This window comes from Nyctibius grandis, chromosome 2 (assembly GCF_013368605.1).
Source record: "Nyctibius grandis isolate bNycGra1 chromosome 2, bNycGra1.pri, whole genome shotgun sequence".
Lineage (NCBI taxonomy): Eukaryota > Metazoa > Chordata > Aves > Nyctibiiformes > Nyctibiidae > Nyctibius > Nyctibius grandis.
Genome location: NC_090659.1, coordinates 7065595 through 7082488, shown reverse-complemented (window position 1 = coordinate 7082488; position 16894 = coordinate 7065595). Strand labels below are relative to the sequence as shown.

General features: G+C 37.5%; 1 protein-coding gene across 1 annotated transcript in view; it reads left to right on the top strand.

The window, feature by feature from the left end:
* The first annotated feature begins 1591 nt into the window (after positions 1–1591).
* CADM2 (cell adhesion molecule 2) overlaps positions 1592–16894 on the top strand; it is a 130149-nt gene continuing 114846 nt past the window's right edge. Inside the window, exons 1-3 of the mRNA XM_068425160.1 lie at positions 1592–1727; positions 4201–4338; positions 10223–10393. Coding sequence (XP_068281261.1) covers positions 1688–1727; positions 4201–4338; positions 10223–10393 — 349 coding nt within the window. The 5' untranslated portion in view covers positions 1592–1687. The remainder of the gene's footprint in view (positions 1728–4200; positions 4339–10222; positions 10394–16894) is intronic.

Sequence of the window (16894 nt, the reverse complement as noted above, 5' to 3'; positions counted from 1 at the left end):
TTGGAATGTGTCCATTATACACAATCTCAGTCACTTTGATGTGCCTTGGAGCAGCTCATGGCATGCTTATATGTTAGGTCTGCTTAAGCTGTCACCTTTCAGTCATCAGACCCCGCAGAGCTGAAGTCAAGCTTTATCTGGCCTACTCTGAAATAACCAATAAATTCAGCTTTAGATTGCTGTAAAGGAACCTGAATGGTAGCCTTAGAAGACAACAATTCAAGTGACATTTTTGCTGAATCTTCATTGTAGCTGCTTATTTCAGTGTAAATCTTCCTGTATTGACGGCACTTGGAGGGCCTTGCAATGGGGCAGAAACATCTAGATTTAGTAGCAAAAGAATTGCGGTAAAGCTCATTTTTATAATTGGAAAATATAAATGTTAGGAGAACCAAATATAGGAACCTTTGGGGACTTTAGAAGGAGGTGAACGAGAACAGCATTAGGGACTTGAACATCTTGATTCTTCTCACAAATCAAAGCGTAGCTCTCCCTGTAATTATAATAGTCCCATTTTACTTTTGACTCTCAGCGGCTTACTATAAAAATAGTCTGATTGAAGATTCAAATACTGCCAGGTCAAAGATTTGAATCTAGAGGTATACAGCAAAACTTTCTGGGTTATACAGGCTTTTGTATCGTTCGCTTAGGAGAATTATGGTGTTTACTTACTTCTGATACTAGTATTTCTATGCTGTGGAAAGACTCGATTAATATATGTAGATTCCCAAAACAGCTTTACTCTTAGAGAAATTTAATGTCTGGGAATGTTTTGACTGCCTTTAAATAGAAAACTAAATCTAAATATAGATTTAGTTAATCTAAATATAGGCTTTAAAATATTTAAAATCTGAAACTGTTCGCTATGGTGACATTTTGAATTTAAGTAAATCTACCCACTGCTCTTCCCTCAGCGGTTTCGTGCAAACAAAATTTTGTTAGGAAGGATTTTCTGATAGAAGATCAGATTTTTAGTCAGAATCAAAAAAGTAAAGCCACTATACTTAATTACCTAAAATCTTTAAATGTATTACATATGCATGTGGAAGTGGAACTTTCAATATATTCATAATAAGAAATATACTTACAGCGTTCAAGAAATCTGATATTCCAGTTCAATATGAGTAGTAATGGACATGAGAAAAATCTATAGGCAAGCTACACAACGTTAGAGTCCTTAATTGAAAATATAGTTTGGCAGTAGATGAAACAGGATTCTCAATATTCATCCACATTTGTAAATACATGGAAAAAAAAGTGGGTTTAGGAAGGAGTTATTTAAGGCACTGAACAAAGCTGTTAGGGGCAGAAATCAGTCAATGTTGTTTTTTTCAGAGGAAGATCAAAGGGTAACTGAGGTCCCTTAGTTTCTAAGTTTATATACAGTACAAGTCACTCAGTACATTATTCGGAAGCTTGGTGAACTCTTGTACTTTACTTCATAGAGAAAACAAACTATCCCTGTATTCTAGGATGTGATTTCACTAGGCTACTTTGTAGAGCCTCTCGTGTAACATACCACGCTTTGTTAATGTTCTGTTTCTTACCTTATAACATGAATTTTTGTTTTTCAGCTCTAAGGGACAACAGAATTGAGCTGGTCCGAGCTTCGTGGCATGAACTGAGTATCAGTGTCAGTGATGTGTCTCTGTCAGATGAAGGGCAGTACACTTGCTCTTTATTTACGATGCCTGTCAAAACTTCAAAGGCTTTTCTTACTGTTCTCGGTAAGTATAAATAACTGAGCATAAAGAAGCAAGTGTTAAACTTCTCAGCCTTTGGCAAATTATGATAAGAATGAACTTTTCTAAAGCTTGGCAGAAGATACATGTAAATGTCTGATCTTGTTTCACTGAAGCTTACTGTTTCATATTGCTCCGCTGAAAAATAACATGCCTCTTACTATTTGCTCTGTGGCAGGATAATGAATTAGGGAGCACACGAATACCACGGTATAAGTGCTCCATAAAATGGACATAACCTCTACATCCCAAGCATTAGAAGTGAAAAGAAGGTGTATGTGTTCATCTCCTAACAATGTATTGTATAGGGCAAAGGGGAAGAAATCAGAAAGCATGAAATAAAAATGAGCTTTAGAGCTTTATCATTTTTCCCTAGCTGTGCATTTTCTAGGCTCATTCTGCTTTCTTTTTTTTGTCTATAAAGTGCATATTTTCACTGGGTTTGCTGCTGCTTTTATGCTTTATCCTCTAAATGCTCTGCTGTTTTCCCCAAAGGTTATAGATACACATAGAAAAGCAATAGATTTCGAGAGATGCCCAGGAAATAAAGTTTCTGCTCGAAGCTTTATATGATTCTATGAATGTCAGTAGCCCAATCAGCCAAGATTGCTATAGTTCATTGAAACACACCTGCGTACCTAAGAGGTTATATGATTTTAGAGACTGATTTTTACTCTTTTCTCCTTTTTCTGTCCCTGAACTTGACTCTTTCTTTCATTTTGTTTTATTTTTATATGTAGACAGGCAGACAGTTGAATTTAACTGGACTAATGTAAGACGTTCTCTGTGCCAGTAATATTCACATTAAACCAGACAGGGAATTGGTTTTATGCATAGGATATGAAATACAACTCCCTTTCAGTCTGTGTGAGACTTTTACTAAAATCTTCACAAGTTTGCCATTAAGGACAAAAAATACCCACTCAAAGCAGAATATTCTGGAATAACAACTACCTACGGTTAATCTTTTCTGTAGAGAGGCATCTCATGATCTAAACAATAGATGAGTAGACCAGTTCAACCTTTTAAATGGCAGAAAGACATAGAAAGGTGCTACAAAGACAAAAAAACATCTAGCCAATATTTATTAACCAAGGTATCTTGATCTTTCACAATCCTTTTAGTTTTACCTTCATTCTGGGGGAGAGTTTAATGCAATTTTCCTAACATCAGCTACTTACTTTCCAAGAAAGCAAGCTGCAAGGTTTAAGATGCCTTTTTTCATTTATATTTGTAACTTTCTATTTCAGAGTAGCATTTTAAACTCAAAGAACACTTCCTATCTGAGAAGGGGATATTTTCTATTGAAATGTATTACCTCTTTTAATCAGATAAACTATCCTTTTATGTGCTAATAGTCTCTTGATTTACTGCTCTGTTATGGATTAGAAGATTTAAGTGTCAAGGTATTATAGTAGACAGCATTTTCTGTCCTGAAAGAGAGGAGTAGATTTATTGCAGAAATGTACTATGTGATAGGTACTGCTGCTTCGTTTTTATGTACATAATCTGTCATTTTGGAAAAGAGATGTAAACAAACCAAATTGTGAAATACAGGGCGCAGGATCAATTGCTGTGAATGATCCCTTTATCTAGCAACAAATATGAATGCATCAAACTGCTGCAGATGCAAGTTATAACAGTAACATTTTCAGGGATTTTTAAAATTACGGTCATCACTATCTCTTTAAAATAAGTTATTCTTGTGTTTTCAGAAGTCAGATGGATTTATACAAGTAGTGATCAAATTTTTCACAATTCTCTTCAGAATGCTTTTTAAAAGCTTCCATGGTTCATTGAAAAACAACTATTTCCAAATGTAATATTATGTATATAGTATGTCATGATCATACAACCTCCTCCGAAGAACTTGGATTCAGCTGAATAATTCTCCACAGCCAATGGAATTGTGATTATACCTGTTGTTTTTTTGGTTATGTGTTCTCTGAAGATAAAGTAACTCCTGCATTTATTTTCATCCTCCCGTTTCCCAGGATTTTGTATTAAAACCTTCATAATTCATGCTTAAACGTCTGTTCTGAACTTAGGTCAGTTCACCTTTTTGTTGCCAGTTACATTTTATTTTCACAGCTGTACTTCTAATACTCTTTGTCATCCTGCTTGCTGTGCAGACCAGTTTAAACCTTATAACAGCAAGCCAGACTAGACCTGCATGCAGAATATACATAGATAACAGTTTTTAAAATACAGTCTGTTTCCCTTAGAAAACTAGATAATTTCTGTTTTCTTTAATTCTTTAGAATCAATTACAGTTGAGATTGACAGTTTATTTGCAACAGGAAACAGGATTCACTGACATTCAATTTTGATAGAAGGCAAGGAACTAATTATTCTACTTCCAGAATTTAGAGCATATGAAGAAGTGAACTTTAAGTTGTTCATATATTCATGGCAGCAGCTGACACTATCAGAGACATTTTGCTTGTTTGCTTGTTAGGTGTTCCCGAGAAGCCACAAATTACTGGATTTACGTCACCAGTTATGGAGGGAGAGAGGATGCAGCTAACTTGCAAGACATCTGGTAGTAAACCAGCAGCTGATATCAGATGGTTCAAGAATGACAAAGAAGTTAAAGGTATTTAAAAGGACTTTGATGTAATTTGGTCCAATTGTCAGAACTATACATTATTTAGAATTATATATTTTAATTCGTGTTTGTAGTTTCTCGTATTTAATCGTTAAATGAATCAGTGATAGCACATAGATAAGGAATTGATTGTAAATTATTGAAGTGGTCATTTCAAATGGTAAAAACTGATGTTTTTAATTTCTCTGAACTCTGTTCAACATAATAAACTCAACTGTGATGCTTCGTAGAGTAACGTTTTATGCATTATTGTTATCACAGCCATACCACTTACCCCAGATACTTTCCATTTTCATTTCTGTTTGCCTTTCTAATGTGACATGTGTCTGATTTGGTCAATGACAGTTTTATGTTACACTCCTCTAAGTAAAGTGACCGGGTGAGGCAGAACTGTCTGGAGGAGAAAGGAGATTGCACTTCCATTAGGGGAGCTACGGAGACTGCTCTGGTGAGGAAGAGTCGGGATGTAGCAACTGAAGGAGTCTCAGTTGGGAAACTGGGAACCTGGAGCTAAGGCAAGGATGCTGAGAGTGTGTGGTGTGGAGCAGGGAGAAGATAGGCTCCAAAGGATGAGGAGAACTTCACAGGGACTGGGGGGAGTTGGACAAAGTCTGCTGTAACTGAAAAGTCATCAGGTGACTAAAGCCAATGCTGAAAGCAAAGATTTGCCTTTGAGGATGCAATGAGATAGGAAAGAGTTGCATATAAAAGCTATTTATTTATTTTCTGTCTTCTCTTTCACTTTCTATGTACTTTACTTAAAACTTAGTTTTCTAGTCTGTATTCTCATAAACTATGAGATAGTTTAAAATCCTTTTTGCTGAGTGGGTGGAGAGAGATTCCTGTAACAGAAGGCTTAGTCATGTCTATGACAGCCCACTGAGGTGGCCGTTACAGAGTATATGAATAAAAAGAATAAGATATTGGTATTTATTCACATCACCTCTATTCATTCTCCTATACGACCAGATCAGTAAATGATTCAAATCCACCTTTTCTGTGTAGCTTTTTTTTTTAAAAAAAAAAACCAAAACCAACTTTTATCCACTTTGTCTCATATTTGTCTGACATTGTGGATTTCGTTAGCTCAATAAACTGCCTCAAGCAAAGTTACAGCATTAATTACAGAATCTGTTAATCTTCGTTTACTATTCTCTACCACAGTTCAATGTACACAACCAGAGCTGTGATACAAAATTGGTCAATAAAGGAGGTTGCAGTTGGTTGTCCAAGGAACCCCATCCATTCTAGAAGCATCTTTAAATTTCTGATGAAAATCAGGTTAGTGTTGAAGGAGACAGAAATTTTAGGCCGGAATCATTTGAAATGTGTTTGAACACTTGTAACAAGGACAGAAAATGAGGAAACAGAATACCATTCAGCCACTGGGAAATCTGAGGAGACTGCTGAAAGAAAAGTAGCACCTCATGAAATGTAATTAAGGAGGAGACTTTAGCAGCACAGCTAATACACATGGCACAGCATAGATTCTGTCATCCAGAAAAGATGACAGGATGAATATATATATTCAAGACATGAAAAGACTGAAAATCACTCTAACTAACATCAATACTTTAAGAGAACCACTGGTACAGTTGGCCTAACAGCAAGGCAACACATCTGAAATTATGTTATTTTAAAAATTGGTTTTTAAAATCTGGTGTAGTAACTTTGCCTTTCTTTCAGCTGATATGTAGTTGAAGCCAAGCAAGCAATTTGGTTATTTGACTCTTTAACTAACTTGATCTTCACAACAGTTCCTAAAGGCATGCTTTTTTAAAAAAGGGGGTGGGGAAGGAACAAAGATGTGTGAAAAAGAACAGTAAAGGAAAAAAAAATGAGAGGAAAGTACTGAGCACATTCATTTCAGTTTAGTTTTCTAGGTCCTCTGAAGAGCACATTGCCATTTCACAAAGGTTAGAAATAAAATAACCTAACCAGTTTGCAGTGGCATCAGCAGAAGTTACATTAGCTTTGTGCACTGTAAAAGGTGAAATGATAAATCTGAGAAAATAGATATGAAATTACATGCTAATGCAGCTGACATTAAAGGTTAGGAGTTCGTCTGTCTAGCACCAGTAAATCCAATTGTGTTGCAGTGTATTATACATGGTGCAAAAGAATATAAATGATGCATGGAGTTCAGAGTGGCACCAAAGGGGAAAAAGCCATTCTAAAATTGTAGCTCCGTTCCTATTACTCAAAAAAGGGATCATCATCTGGTAAAGGAATACTATTTGATAGAGTAAGTGTTAGTAATGAAAGAGACTGAATGTGAAGCACCGAGTACCATACCTTTTACTTTAGTGTTCTGTTTCTTATATATGCACCAAATTAACAAAGCAATCTGCAGTTTAGCATCCTGGTGACATTTCTAGAAGATTATTAAAAGCAAAAATATGGTAGAAACTAAATACATTTTCGTAAAAAGTTATCTATTTTTCAAAAAAAAATGTTACATGCTATTTCAACAATATTATGTAAAAAATTATTTTGAGGTTTCAGTAATATTTTTTAATGGATTTTCTTTTTTTTTCCCTAGCAAAACTGGGCTTCAGAAATAAATAATGTCAGTTCATTTTGTTGCAACAGATTAAGATCTGAATTAGTTTATGTATGTTTTGAATTAGTTTATGTATATTTAGTATATGCAAAGCAGTCAGAGAGGCAGTGAACATTTTGTCTCGATAAACCTCTAGAAAGAAGACAAAATATCTTTCGATAAGGCCATTTCATGGCAGAACTTAATTTTAAAGGTAAAAAAAAAATATATTTGCCTTGTAAAAACAGCAAAACTGTCTTTTTAAAAGATTAATGTTTCTATATGGATGTTATATGTATGTGCTTTTATAAATATTTGACAGTGAACAATCTATGATAGACATTCTATCATTTCTTACTTTCACTGTCAAACATCTATACTTATGAGAAATAAACTAGTATTAGTTAATATGGGCATATCTATATGTGCACCTATCTGATAGAGTCATAGAAGTGAGCCCAGAGCTGACCCTCAGAGGTCATATGGCCCAAACTCTGTTCAAAGGTTAGATCAGGTTGCTAAAGGTCTCCAATTCAATTTTGAAAAATCTCCAAAGAGAGATTCCATAGTCTGTCTGGGGTAGATGTTTCAGTATTTTAAAGCCCTTATTGTGGACAATTTTTATTATATGTAGATATTTCATGATACATAATCAGAGTCTGGCTTAGTGTAACTTGTGTTCATTGCCCCTCGACTTTTGCTTTACGCCTCCAAGAGGACTCTGACTTTTTCTTCTCTGTGACCATGCATTAGGTACTTGAAGACAGCAGCTTGATCTGGTTTTTGTGTTTTCTTCCTCAGGCTGAACAAACCCAGCTGTTTTAAGCTCTCCTTGTACATTTTATGCTCCAGCCACTGACCATCTCTATGGCTTTTGACTGAAACCACTTGGGTTTGTCAACATCTTTCTCATACTGGAAAGCCCAAAACTGGGCCTGGTACTCTAGATGCAGCCACATAAGCACTGAATAGAGGAGAAGTCACTTCCCTTGACTTGCTGGCTATGCTATTGGTGCACGGCAGTCGTTTTTAGCTTTCAGCCCTGTAAAGGCATTCTCTTCACTAATGTTCAATCTGTTCTCAAGACCCCCAGTTCCTCCTCTATAAAGCTACTTTCCATCTAGTCATCCCCCAGCCTGTTTCATTCTAGTGATTTCCATAGAAAGTGCCTCTGTAATGGATCTTTTTTCTTTTTTAACCTTTTCTCAAGGGAGCATTTAGGAGAGAGAGAGGAGTAGCAAGAAAATAAATGAAAGGATAGACTACAACAGACATATTTTAAAATTCTGTAAAAACCCTGGGTAAATATTCTGAATGCTAGCAGATGGTAACATACCCAGTACCTGATCTCCACTGCTCTTTACATACAGGTGGGCTTGCATTCAGTTAGCATATATTGCAATCACACCTTCATTTTGCTATGAAGAAACATCTAAGAAGATACAGCTGATAATGAGGACAAGCGAAGTATTTCTGTTGATGAGGATGTCAACAGTTTATAGAATAGTATCACCATCCTTTTTACAGAGAGTTGAACTCTTCCAAACAATGGATGTCTAGGGAAAGGCTTCTAAACATCCGTTTAGGAAATTAACTGCTTTTGTTTTTCTAAAGGATTAAGCATCCACAACCTCCCACTGAAATTAAAGTTGTTGATGTTTTCAGGAGCTGTCTGTCCTCCGCCTGAAGTCAATAAGCAAAGGGATGGGTACATTACTTGTAAGCAGAAGGCTGTCTATATAGGTGCTTATTATTAAATTTGGAGACCTAACTCTGGGAACAAAATCTCATGTGTTTGCTTTAAATATTAGTGAAGACATTTGTTGTTTGATTATAATAACTTTGCTTTAGCCCTGGTCAATATTTCACTCACCTACTGATCCCTAAATATTAATAGTCACCATGGCAGAAAGTGAAATCTCTTAAAGCTTAGCAACTAACAAACAGGCAGAAAAATGCTTGTATGCAAGAAATAATTATTTCTTAGGGAAAGATGGAAATTGTATAAATATGTACTGTCTCCTTCTATCTGGAGACAACAAAAAAGACCACCTTTTTGATTTCAGAAGTATTTTTAATCTAAAAAGATGTAGCTTAAGCCATTTAAGATTTACTTTCTAAAACTGACATTTAATGGAAATTTTATTTAGGTCATCTTCTTCTCCGGTGGGATTTAGTATAAATTGTGAAGCTGAAACCTCTAATTTTTTCCTTTTTTTTAGGACACAGAGGACATATGCAATCTCAGTGTAATTTAATATATGTATTTATGTATTTATATACATCTTTTAAAGCTTTCCTTGTAGCAAATTAATATAACGAGCTTACTATTTTACTGAAATAAATTAAAATCAGTAAGTATTATAAGTAGTTGGGAACCAAGTAAAACAATTCTAAAGTATGTGTAAGAAGATGTCATGTTGCAGTTAATCCATTAAAACTTTTAAAAATAGATACTCAGTCTTTTGGATCTTCACTTCTGATCTAACATGTATGCCCTACAACAAAACCTTCTGAATTTGAAGCTTAACCTTGAGCTGAGTTGAACACTTCTTAAGCATAGCTGTAGGCTCCCCGCACTCTAGTATCTGGGCTGAAAACTGTCAAGAGAAATTTTTAATGGAATTTACACAAAAGCAGTAGGCCAATTTAGCACAATATAAAGCAGTGAGTGGAAGGTCTCTTGGAAGTAATTTTATTTCCAGTCTTCTTGGGACTTGTCTGTAGATTCCAGTAAATACTATGACAGTTGTTCATCACCATTGGTATCTATACTTTGGTTTAGTTTAATTCGTAAATTAGCATAATTCTAGCCAAACAACAGAATAAGCCATGAATAAAGTAAGCACATAATTAATGAGACTACATGCACAAAACCCTTAGTTCACATGGCTTCAGTAATATCCGCATATTGCATTACTATGAAAGATTATAAGCATGGACTTGGAAAATGTAATATTTAGTGATACTGTGACTACTTAAGGGGAGTGAGGGTGGGAGGAGACCACATTTTTCTAATGAACTTCAGGGAAAGTTTATGTCAAATTTGGACGTAAACATATAAGAGAGAATGATGAAAGAAATTTCCGTTTGAGTGCAGTATCATGTAACCAATTTTGAAATTTTCTTTTTCAATATATATCTCCTGCTCTTGACAATCGTAGAAAATTGAGGAATAAGTACAGTCTAATTACTTTTGTTTTAAAGACATCAATACAGATATGAAAGATGTGTTTTTAAAAATTACGATAGATAATTTAGCTGTCTAATGCGTAACTAATTTTCCTAAAAATATTGGAGAGAAAATTGTTTGTTTATTTTTTCTTTCAGAGGTTAAATATTTAAAAGAAGAAGATGCAAATCGTAAAACATTCACAGTCAGCAGCACACTGGATTTCCTCGCAGATCGCAATGATGATGGTGCAGTTGTAAGTTGCAGAGTAGATCATGAGTCCCTAAACTCTACACCTCAGATAGCAATGCAGGTTCTAGAAATACACTGTAAGTAATACGTGTTATACATGCTTGCTTTTATAGTTTTGTTTTGTTTCAGAGTTTCTACTGTGAGAAAATCATAAAAATCCCTGGTATTCTGCGGATAGATAACATCTTTCTTTTAGCAAATTCTTCGGTTTGTATTTGTTTGGGTGATTAGGTTTTTTGATTTTTTTTTTTTACAGGAGTAACTCTAAAAAGTCTAATGAGAGCTTTACGAGTGAAAACACTATGGGACTGAGTTCCTGGTTTGCTTTGAGAAACGGTGGAGAGGAAATGCATTTGTCTTTTTTGTTTATCATTGTAGCAATTTGAAAGAGTTCTTAAAAATCAAGATCATAGTGGTTCACAGTTTTCCTTGGAAGTATCTAGAAACTTGAAACTAGGGTGTGAAGAAGCAAAGTTCACAGCAGACTGCCTCGATAACTTTGAGTCCTGCTAATGAAACTCTCTGTAATGCTGTTAATAACGCAAGACCAGGAGGAAAAACCCTTTAGAATTTATTTTTAGACCTTACCTATACAGGATGTTACTCTAGATAATCCAGGCTTCAGTTGTTTCATATCTCTATATATTGACGTATTTTTTCAAATAGGATTTCTGGAAACTTGATCTCTTCCACAGTGCATTGTTTCAAAGTTGAATGAACCTACCTATGTATCTGTGTGCCCTACACTGATATCATGTTGTCCTTTGAGTCCGCTTTTTTTTTTACTTACAAACTGTGAAACACTCAGGAGAATGCCTTTTTACCATCAGATGACATTTTGGTATTCGCTTGCTTTATAGAATCATAGAATCATCAAATGGTTTGGGTTGGAAGAAATCTTAAAGATCATCTAGTTTGAACCCCCCTGCTGTGAGCAGGGACACCTTCCACTAGACCAGGTTGCTCAAAGCCCCATCCAACTTGGCCTTGAACACTGACAGGGAGGGGGCATCCACAGCTTCTCTGGGCAACCTGTGCCAGTGTCTCACCACCCTCACAGTAAAGAATTTCTTCCTAAAATCTAATCTAAATCTACCCTCTTTCAGTTTAAAACATTATCCCTCGTCCTATCACTACTTGGCCTTGTAAAAAGTCCCTCTCCTGCTTTCCTGTAGGCCCCCTTCAGGTACTGGAAGGCTGCTAGAAGGTCTCCCCAGAGCCTTCTCTTCTCCAGGCTGAACAACCCCTACTCTCTCAGCCTGTCTTCATAGGAGAGGTGCTCCAGCCCTCTCATCATCTTTGTGGCCCTCCTCTGGACTCGCTCCAACAGGTCCCTCTCCTTCTTATGTTGGGGTCCCCAGAGCTGAATGCACTACTCTGGGTGGGTCTTGTGAGAGCAGAGTAGAGGGAGGGGAATCACCTCCCTGGACCTGCTGGCCACGCTTCTTTTGACGCAGCTCAGGATACAGTTGGCTTTCTGGGCAGCAAGCACACATTGCCGGCTCATGTTGAGCTTCTCATCAGCCATCACCCCCAAGTACTTCTCCTCAGGGCTGCTCTCAATCCGTTCTCCACCCAGCCTGTATTTATCCTTGGGATTACCCTGACCCACATGCAGGACCTTGCACTTGGCCTTGTTAAACTTCCTGCTGTTCACACGGGCCCAGCTCTCAAGCCTGTCAAGGTCCTTCTGGATGGCATCCCTCCCCTCCAGTGTGTCAACCGCACCACACAGCTCAGTATCATCGGCAAACTTGCTGAGGGCGCACTCAATCCCACTGTCCATGTTGCCGACAAAGATGTTAAACAGCACCAGTCCCAATACCAACACCTGAGGAACACCACTCATTCTTCACGATACAGCTATTTGGATTTCTGCAGAACACCTGTACTTTTGATCACCAGCTAGCAAAAACAGGTGTCTGCAAAATATTGTCAGACCAAGTGAAGGGGAGAGACCTTTCATGGATCTGTTTCTAGGGTAGGTGTAATCAAAGGACCTACCTTAGGCCCTATTATAAAGCAGACAAGCTTGTCCATGAAGCAGACAAGCTTCCAGTAACTGCAACTAGTTCTGGAGATACCACGTCAAGGACTGCTGGCATATATATCTTTTTTCTAGACAGGGATATTTCTATAAGCATCTAAGACTCTTAACACACGTAAAATGCAGTAATGGCAAAAGCACGCCATGCATAGAAGCTGACAGCATTGCTAAACGTGCCATCTGAAAAGATGTCTGAAAATTAGGAGGATGTGGATTAGCATCCACAAGTAATATGTACTGAAAATAACTGTTTTCTGAAACATTCTACCCATCATTTTATTGAATCAGATCAAAGCCTTTCTTCACCAAATGACTATTAAACACCTGCCTCCCCTAACGTGTTCAAATGACATCTGTACTGGAGATATGAATCCTTAACAGCTTTATTTCCTTGAATTCTAAATCCCACAACCATCAGCCACTGAATTGGCCCGTGCCTTCACTTCCAAATTGCTTGCTCTTCCTTCAGTGCCCTGCTCAAGATGTTGGCACTACAGGAGGTGAACCAAATTGAATGGAACAGTACATAAACAGAACAGCCATACAAGGTTGAAACTGAGTCACCGTGGCTGCAGTGTGATGTGGTTAAGGGTAAAGTCAGGTTTCTGGTTTGCACGAGCATCATAAGATCATAAGGCAAAGAAGCCTTTCTGTGGCCTCTCGTATATAAAGCTTCGTGAATATTTGTTGTTTCCTTCCCTTTTGCACCCTCTGTAGCAAGATGCTACCTTGCTAAATAGCAGCAGAGTGCATCTTCCTCTGTGCCTGTTCCTTCATGTTTTGAACAAGACCCTTCTCTCACTTCTGCAGGTTCACTGAAGTTCTCTATCAAGGACAAACTGCACAGGGCATTTACAATTACTAATGTGCTTTATTTAGCTGTGCCCCCTCCAGACTGCCAACTTATCAAAAGCCACAAGCACAAGTAATTATTATCTTGCTTCATTCCTGCTTGCTCCATTAATTTTCCACCAATCAATTAAATACTCTCCAGCACTAGTATAGAGTCATTATACATGGAAAGATTAGTGAGAAATGTGCCAAAAGAAGCTCAAGTTTAGAAGAGAGGATGGAAATACCATTTAAAACCATGGAGAAAGCAGCATTTTATTACTGGTGACAAGGAGACTAACAACAGGCTATTATTGTCCTTTTCCTTACCACCTACATCTCCATGATCAACACACTCAGAAGTCTTACACTGGGCAAGTTTCTAAAGGAAACTTTGTAAGAAGCAAAGGAGATTCAGGGAACTAATGATGTGGTTCAGCAGAGAGGAGGAAGGAAAAAGAGAAGGATGATTTACCAGAGCAATCCTAAAGACTCTGCATGGAGTACATAGCACTGGAACTGGGCCCTTTGATTTTATTCTCCTTGTATTGCTCACCATCATTGTGGGTATTACTACAGTCACTGGAAGCTGCTGGCTTTTGTCCATCAATCTGTAAGACTTCAAACATATGAGACATCCTATTTCTATTAATGAGAGGCATGCTCACAGGACCCAGTGTGAGCTGACCCAATATATCCTCAATGCTACCTGATAGCAGTTCAGGAATAGTACTGACAAAACAGATGAATTATGGGACCTCATGAGAAAAGTCAGGAGAATTTGTTAATCTGATGTACTGTAAGCTCCAAAATCACAACCAAGTGGTGTGGCATTGCTCCATAGGCCACTTGTTCTGAATGTCCCAGGGCTATTTCAGGTGAGCAGAGAGCTATGGGAGAATGATAAACAAGTACCTTAAAATGGTCAAACAGAAAAGCACAAATGAGCATTAGTTTGGGAGAGAACAGATGCACAATGATTGGGCATCACTCAGTAGAACTGCACTTGGTTTTTAAACACCTTCCTAAAATCTGACAGATTTTATCTGTGGTACATGGACGTTCCTTACAAATAATTAGTGTATCATCATAGGTTATTAAAAAAGGGCAATAGTAAATTGTCTAGCCATTTCTGTCCTGTCTAATTACACTTGAAAGTAAAAAAAGTCTGCTTTTTTTCAGGCAGCTAGCCCCTGACAATAGGCAAAACATTTGTGGCTTCATCAAAAGGAAAAAAGCAAAGAAAAGGAAAGCAACAGTAGGAATTACAGGATTGTGCTTGCATCCAGTGGATGATAGGTAGAGAAAAAGGAAAGCAACACCATGGTTGGAATGACAGATTTTTGTTTATGCCTAGTGAAAGACAGAATAAAATTAAATCTGTCCTAGATGATGAGACTATATGCAACAGATATTTATAATGAGTCCATGGAGAGATGTAGATAGAAGTCCTTATGAGTCCACACAGCTGCTTTTGTCATCAGCTTCAATAGGAAGTAAACTTAACAAAACGAAAACCAATAATGCCATCAGCAGCAATATCGATATGGAACATACTTTATTCCCTCTTCTTTCCCTTACACAAATCTTAGTTTTTATTAGTGTGATAGAGCAATCAAATCAGCTTTCCCCAGTTGTATTACAGTACATGAAATGAAGCTGAGGACTAAACTTTCAAGATAAAAAAAGTTTTTATTTTCTTTTAATATATATGTGTATGTAATAGAAATAATGTCTGAGTCCTTCTGATGCTCTTTTCTTTTTTTTTTTAGTGATTAGGGCCAGAAGTAGAGATTACCTATTATAGCTTGACCAAAAGAAGGATATCTTGAAGGAGACCATGATCAGTCCTTGTTTTCACAGGGCTTTCCAGATTAATTTTGCAGACGTCAAATATTAAAATAATAGGGATGCTGTTGGGGTAAGCATACTCTACTCCACTCCACTCCAGACTATGGGATAATTGGCTCCTCCAGACTTTTGAGCTTTATTTGTCACTAATTTATGTTATGTCTCAATTTTGCTTAATCCTGTTTGTATGTATGTTGTGCTTTGTGCACTGTAGGGCAGCCCAATTGCCCAAGTCTTTCTGTTGTGCTGAAAGGTTTGGCTGTAATTTAGTTTCTGCTTGGCCAGCAGAGGTTTTTGTGGGAGCATGACACTGCTTGCTGAGTTTATTTTTCCTCTGACCCTTACTGTCAACAGTAAACGTAAAATAGACTTGTATCCCCCGTGGCTCTACTCTGAAGTTTGCTTGTCAGCCCAGCTGCCACTGCTTATTAGGAAGTGCTTCTTGTAAGTGATAAATACAAATCTCAAAGGGATATTTCATTTCATTGTTTACTTCTGCATTCAAACTAAACCAAGAATGCATTCTTTGTTCCTGCATTAAAGTCACAGGTACAGTACTTCAATTTTGAAAGCTTCTCAGTACGATACTTACGAGCTTGTATACTGTAAGTCCTCATGCACACTCCTGAAAAGACATTTTGAGGGAAAGCACAACTTCTAGTCCACATCTGGGAAGTGAGTGAATTCTGCTCATCCCACTTCAGTGTCTCAGAAACATGTTGTTTCCCAGAAGCAGCATCTTCACTTTCCTCCAGGTCTTACCTGAGCAGAAGCCAGCCAACATGTTGCTTCCTACTGAACAGAGTGCCATAAAATTACCCAGTGGTAATTACCTTACCTTAGTGAAGATTCTCTGACTACAGTAAATCACGCAGCAGACCTCAGTAAAAATTAATTGTGGAAGTCTGCCCCAGAGGCTGCTTTTGAAGCTTTAAAGTGAAATCAAATCATTTGAACTTCAAACCTAATCATCGTGATTCTAAAATGGCAGCTGTGATATCACAGAATCACAGAATCACAGAATGTTAGGGATTGGAAGGGACCTCGAAAGATCATCTAGTCCAATCCCCCTGCCGGGGCAGGATTGCCTAGACCATATCACACAGGAACGCGTCCAGGCGGGTTTTGAATGTCTCCAGAGAAGGAGACTCCACAACCTCTCTGGGCAGCCTGTTCCAGTGTTCAGTGATCCGTGCTAACGGACTTAGCTTTTGCTCCAAAGCTGACCACACTCCCAGTGACAGCACTAATAAGCTAAATATGTGTTATGTAAAGAAGTGTCTAGAGAGGCAATTTTGAGTAAATTCTATATTGGCAGACACAGATGTGCAGTGAATTGTCAGTCTGACAAGTCTGTAGCCACCAGCTAACTTGCTTCTACAGGCTGTTCAAACGATGTTTGTGTAATAGGCTCTTTCTTTCTTTGTGTGTTGGTGTTAGATTCTTTTGCAATGAATGTCCGAACTTGACTTCAAAATTAGGCCGCTATTCCAAGAGAATGTTGGCTATTGTCCGGGAAATAAACTTATTGATTTAGAATGAAGTAAACAAAATGCCTCGAATGCAGCAGACTACAGATAAGCAAATCAGCAATGCACTTGTGCAGCCATGTAGAAAATTGTGTGTGTGTGTATGTGCCTGACAGCATACACTGGTGATTTCTGATGTATTAACAAATGGAGGCTTCTCTGACAACAGGATGGGGTTAGAATTTCTGCTGGTGTAAAGCAGAGTAGTTTTATCAAAGAGCTACATTACCTGATGCTCACTGAGAGGGTTTAGCCCAATATTTTAACTTGGCTGGTTTTAAGTTTTTGTTGGAACACAGCTTCTACAATTATACATTCTG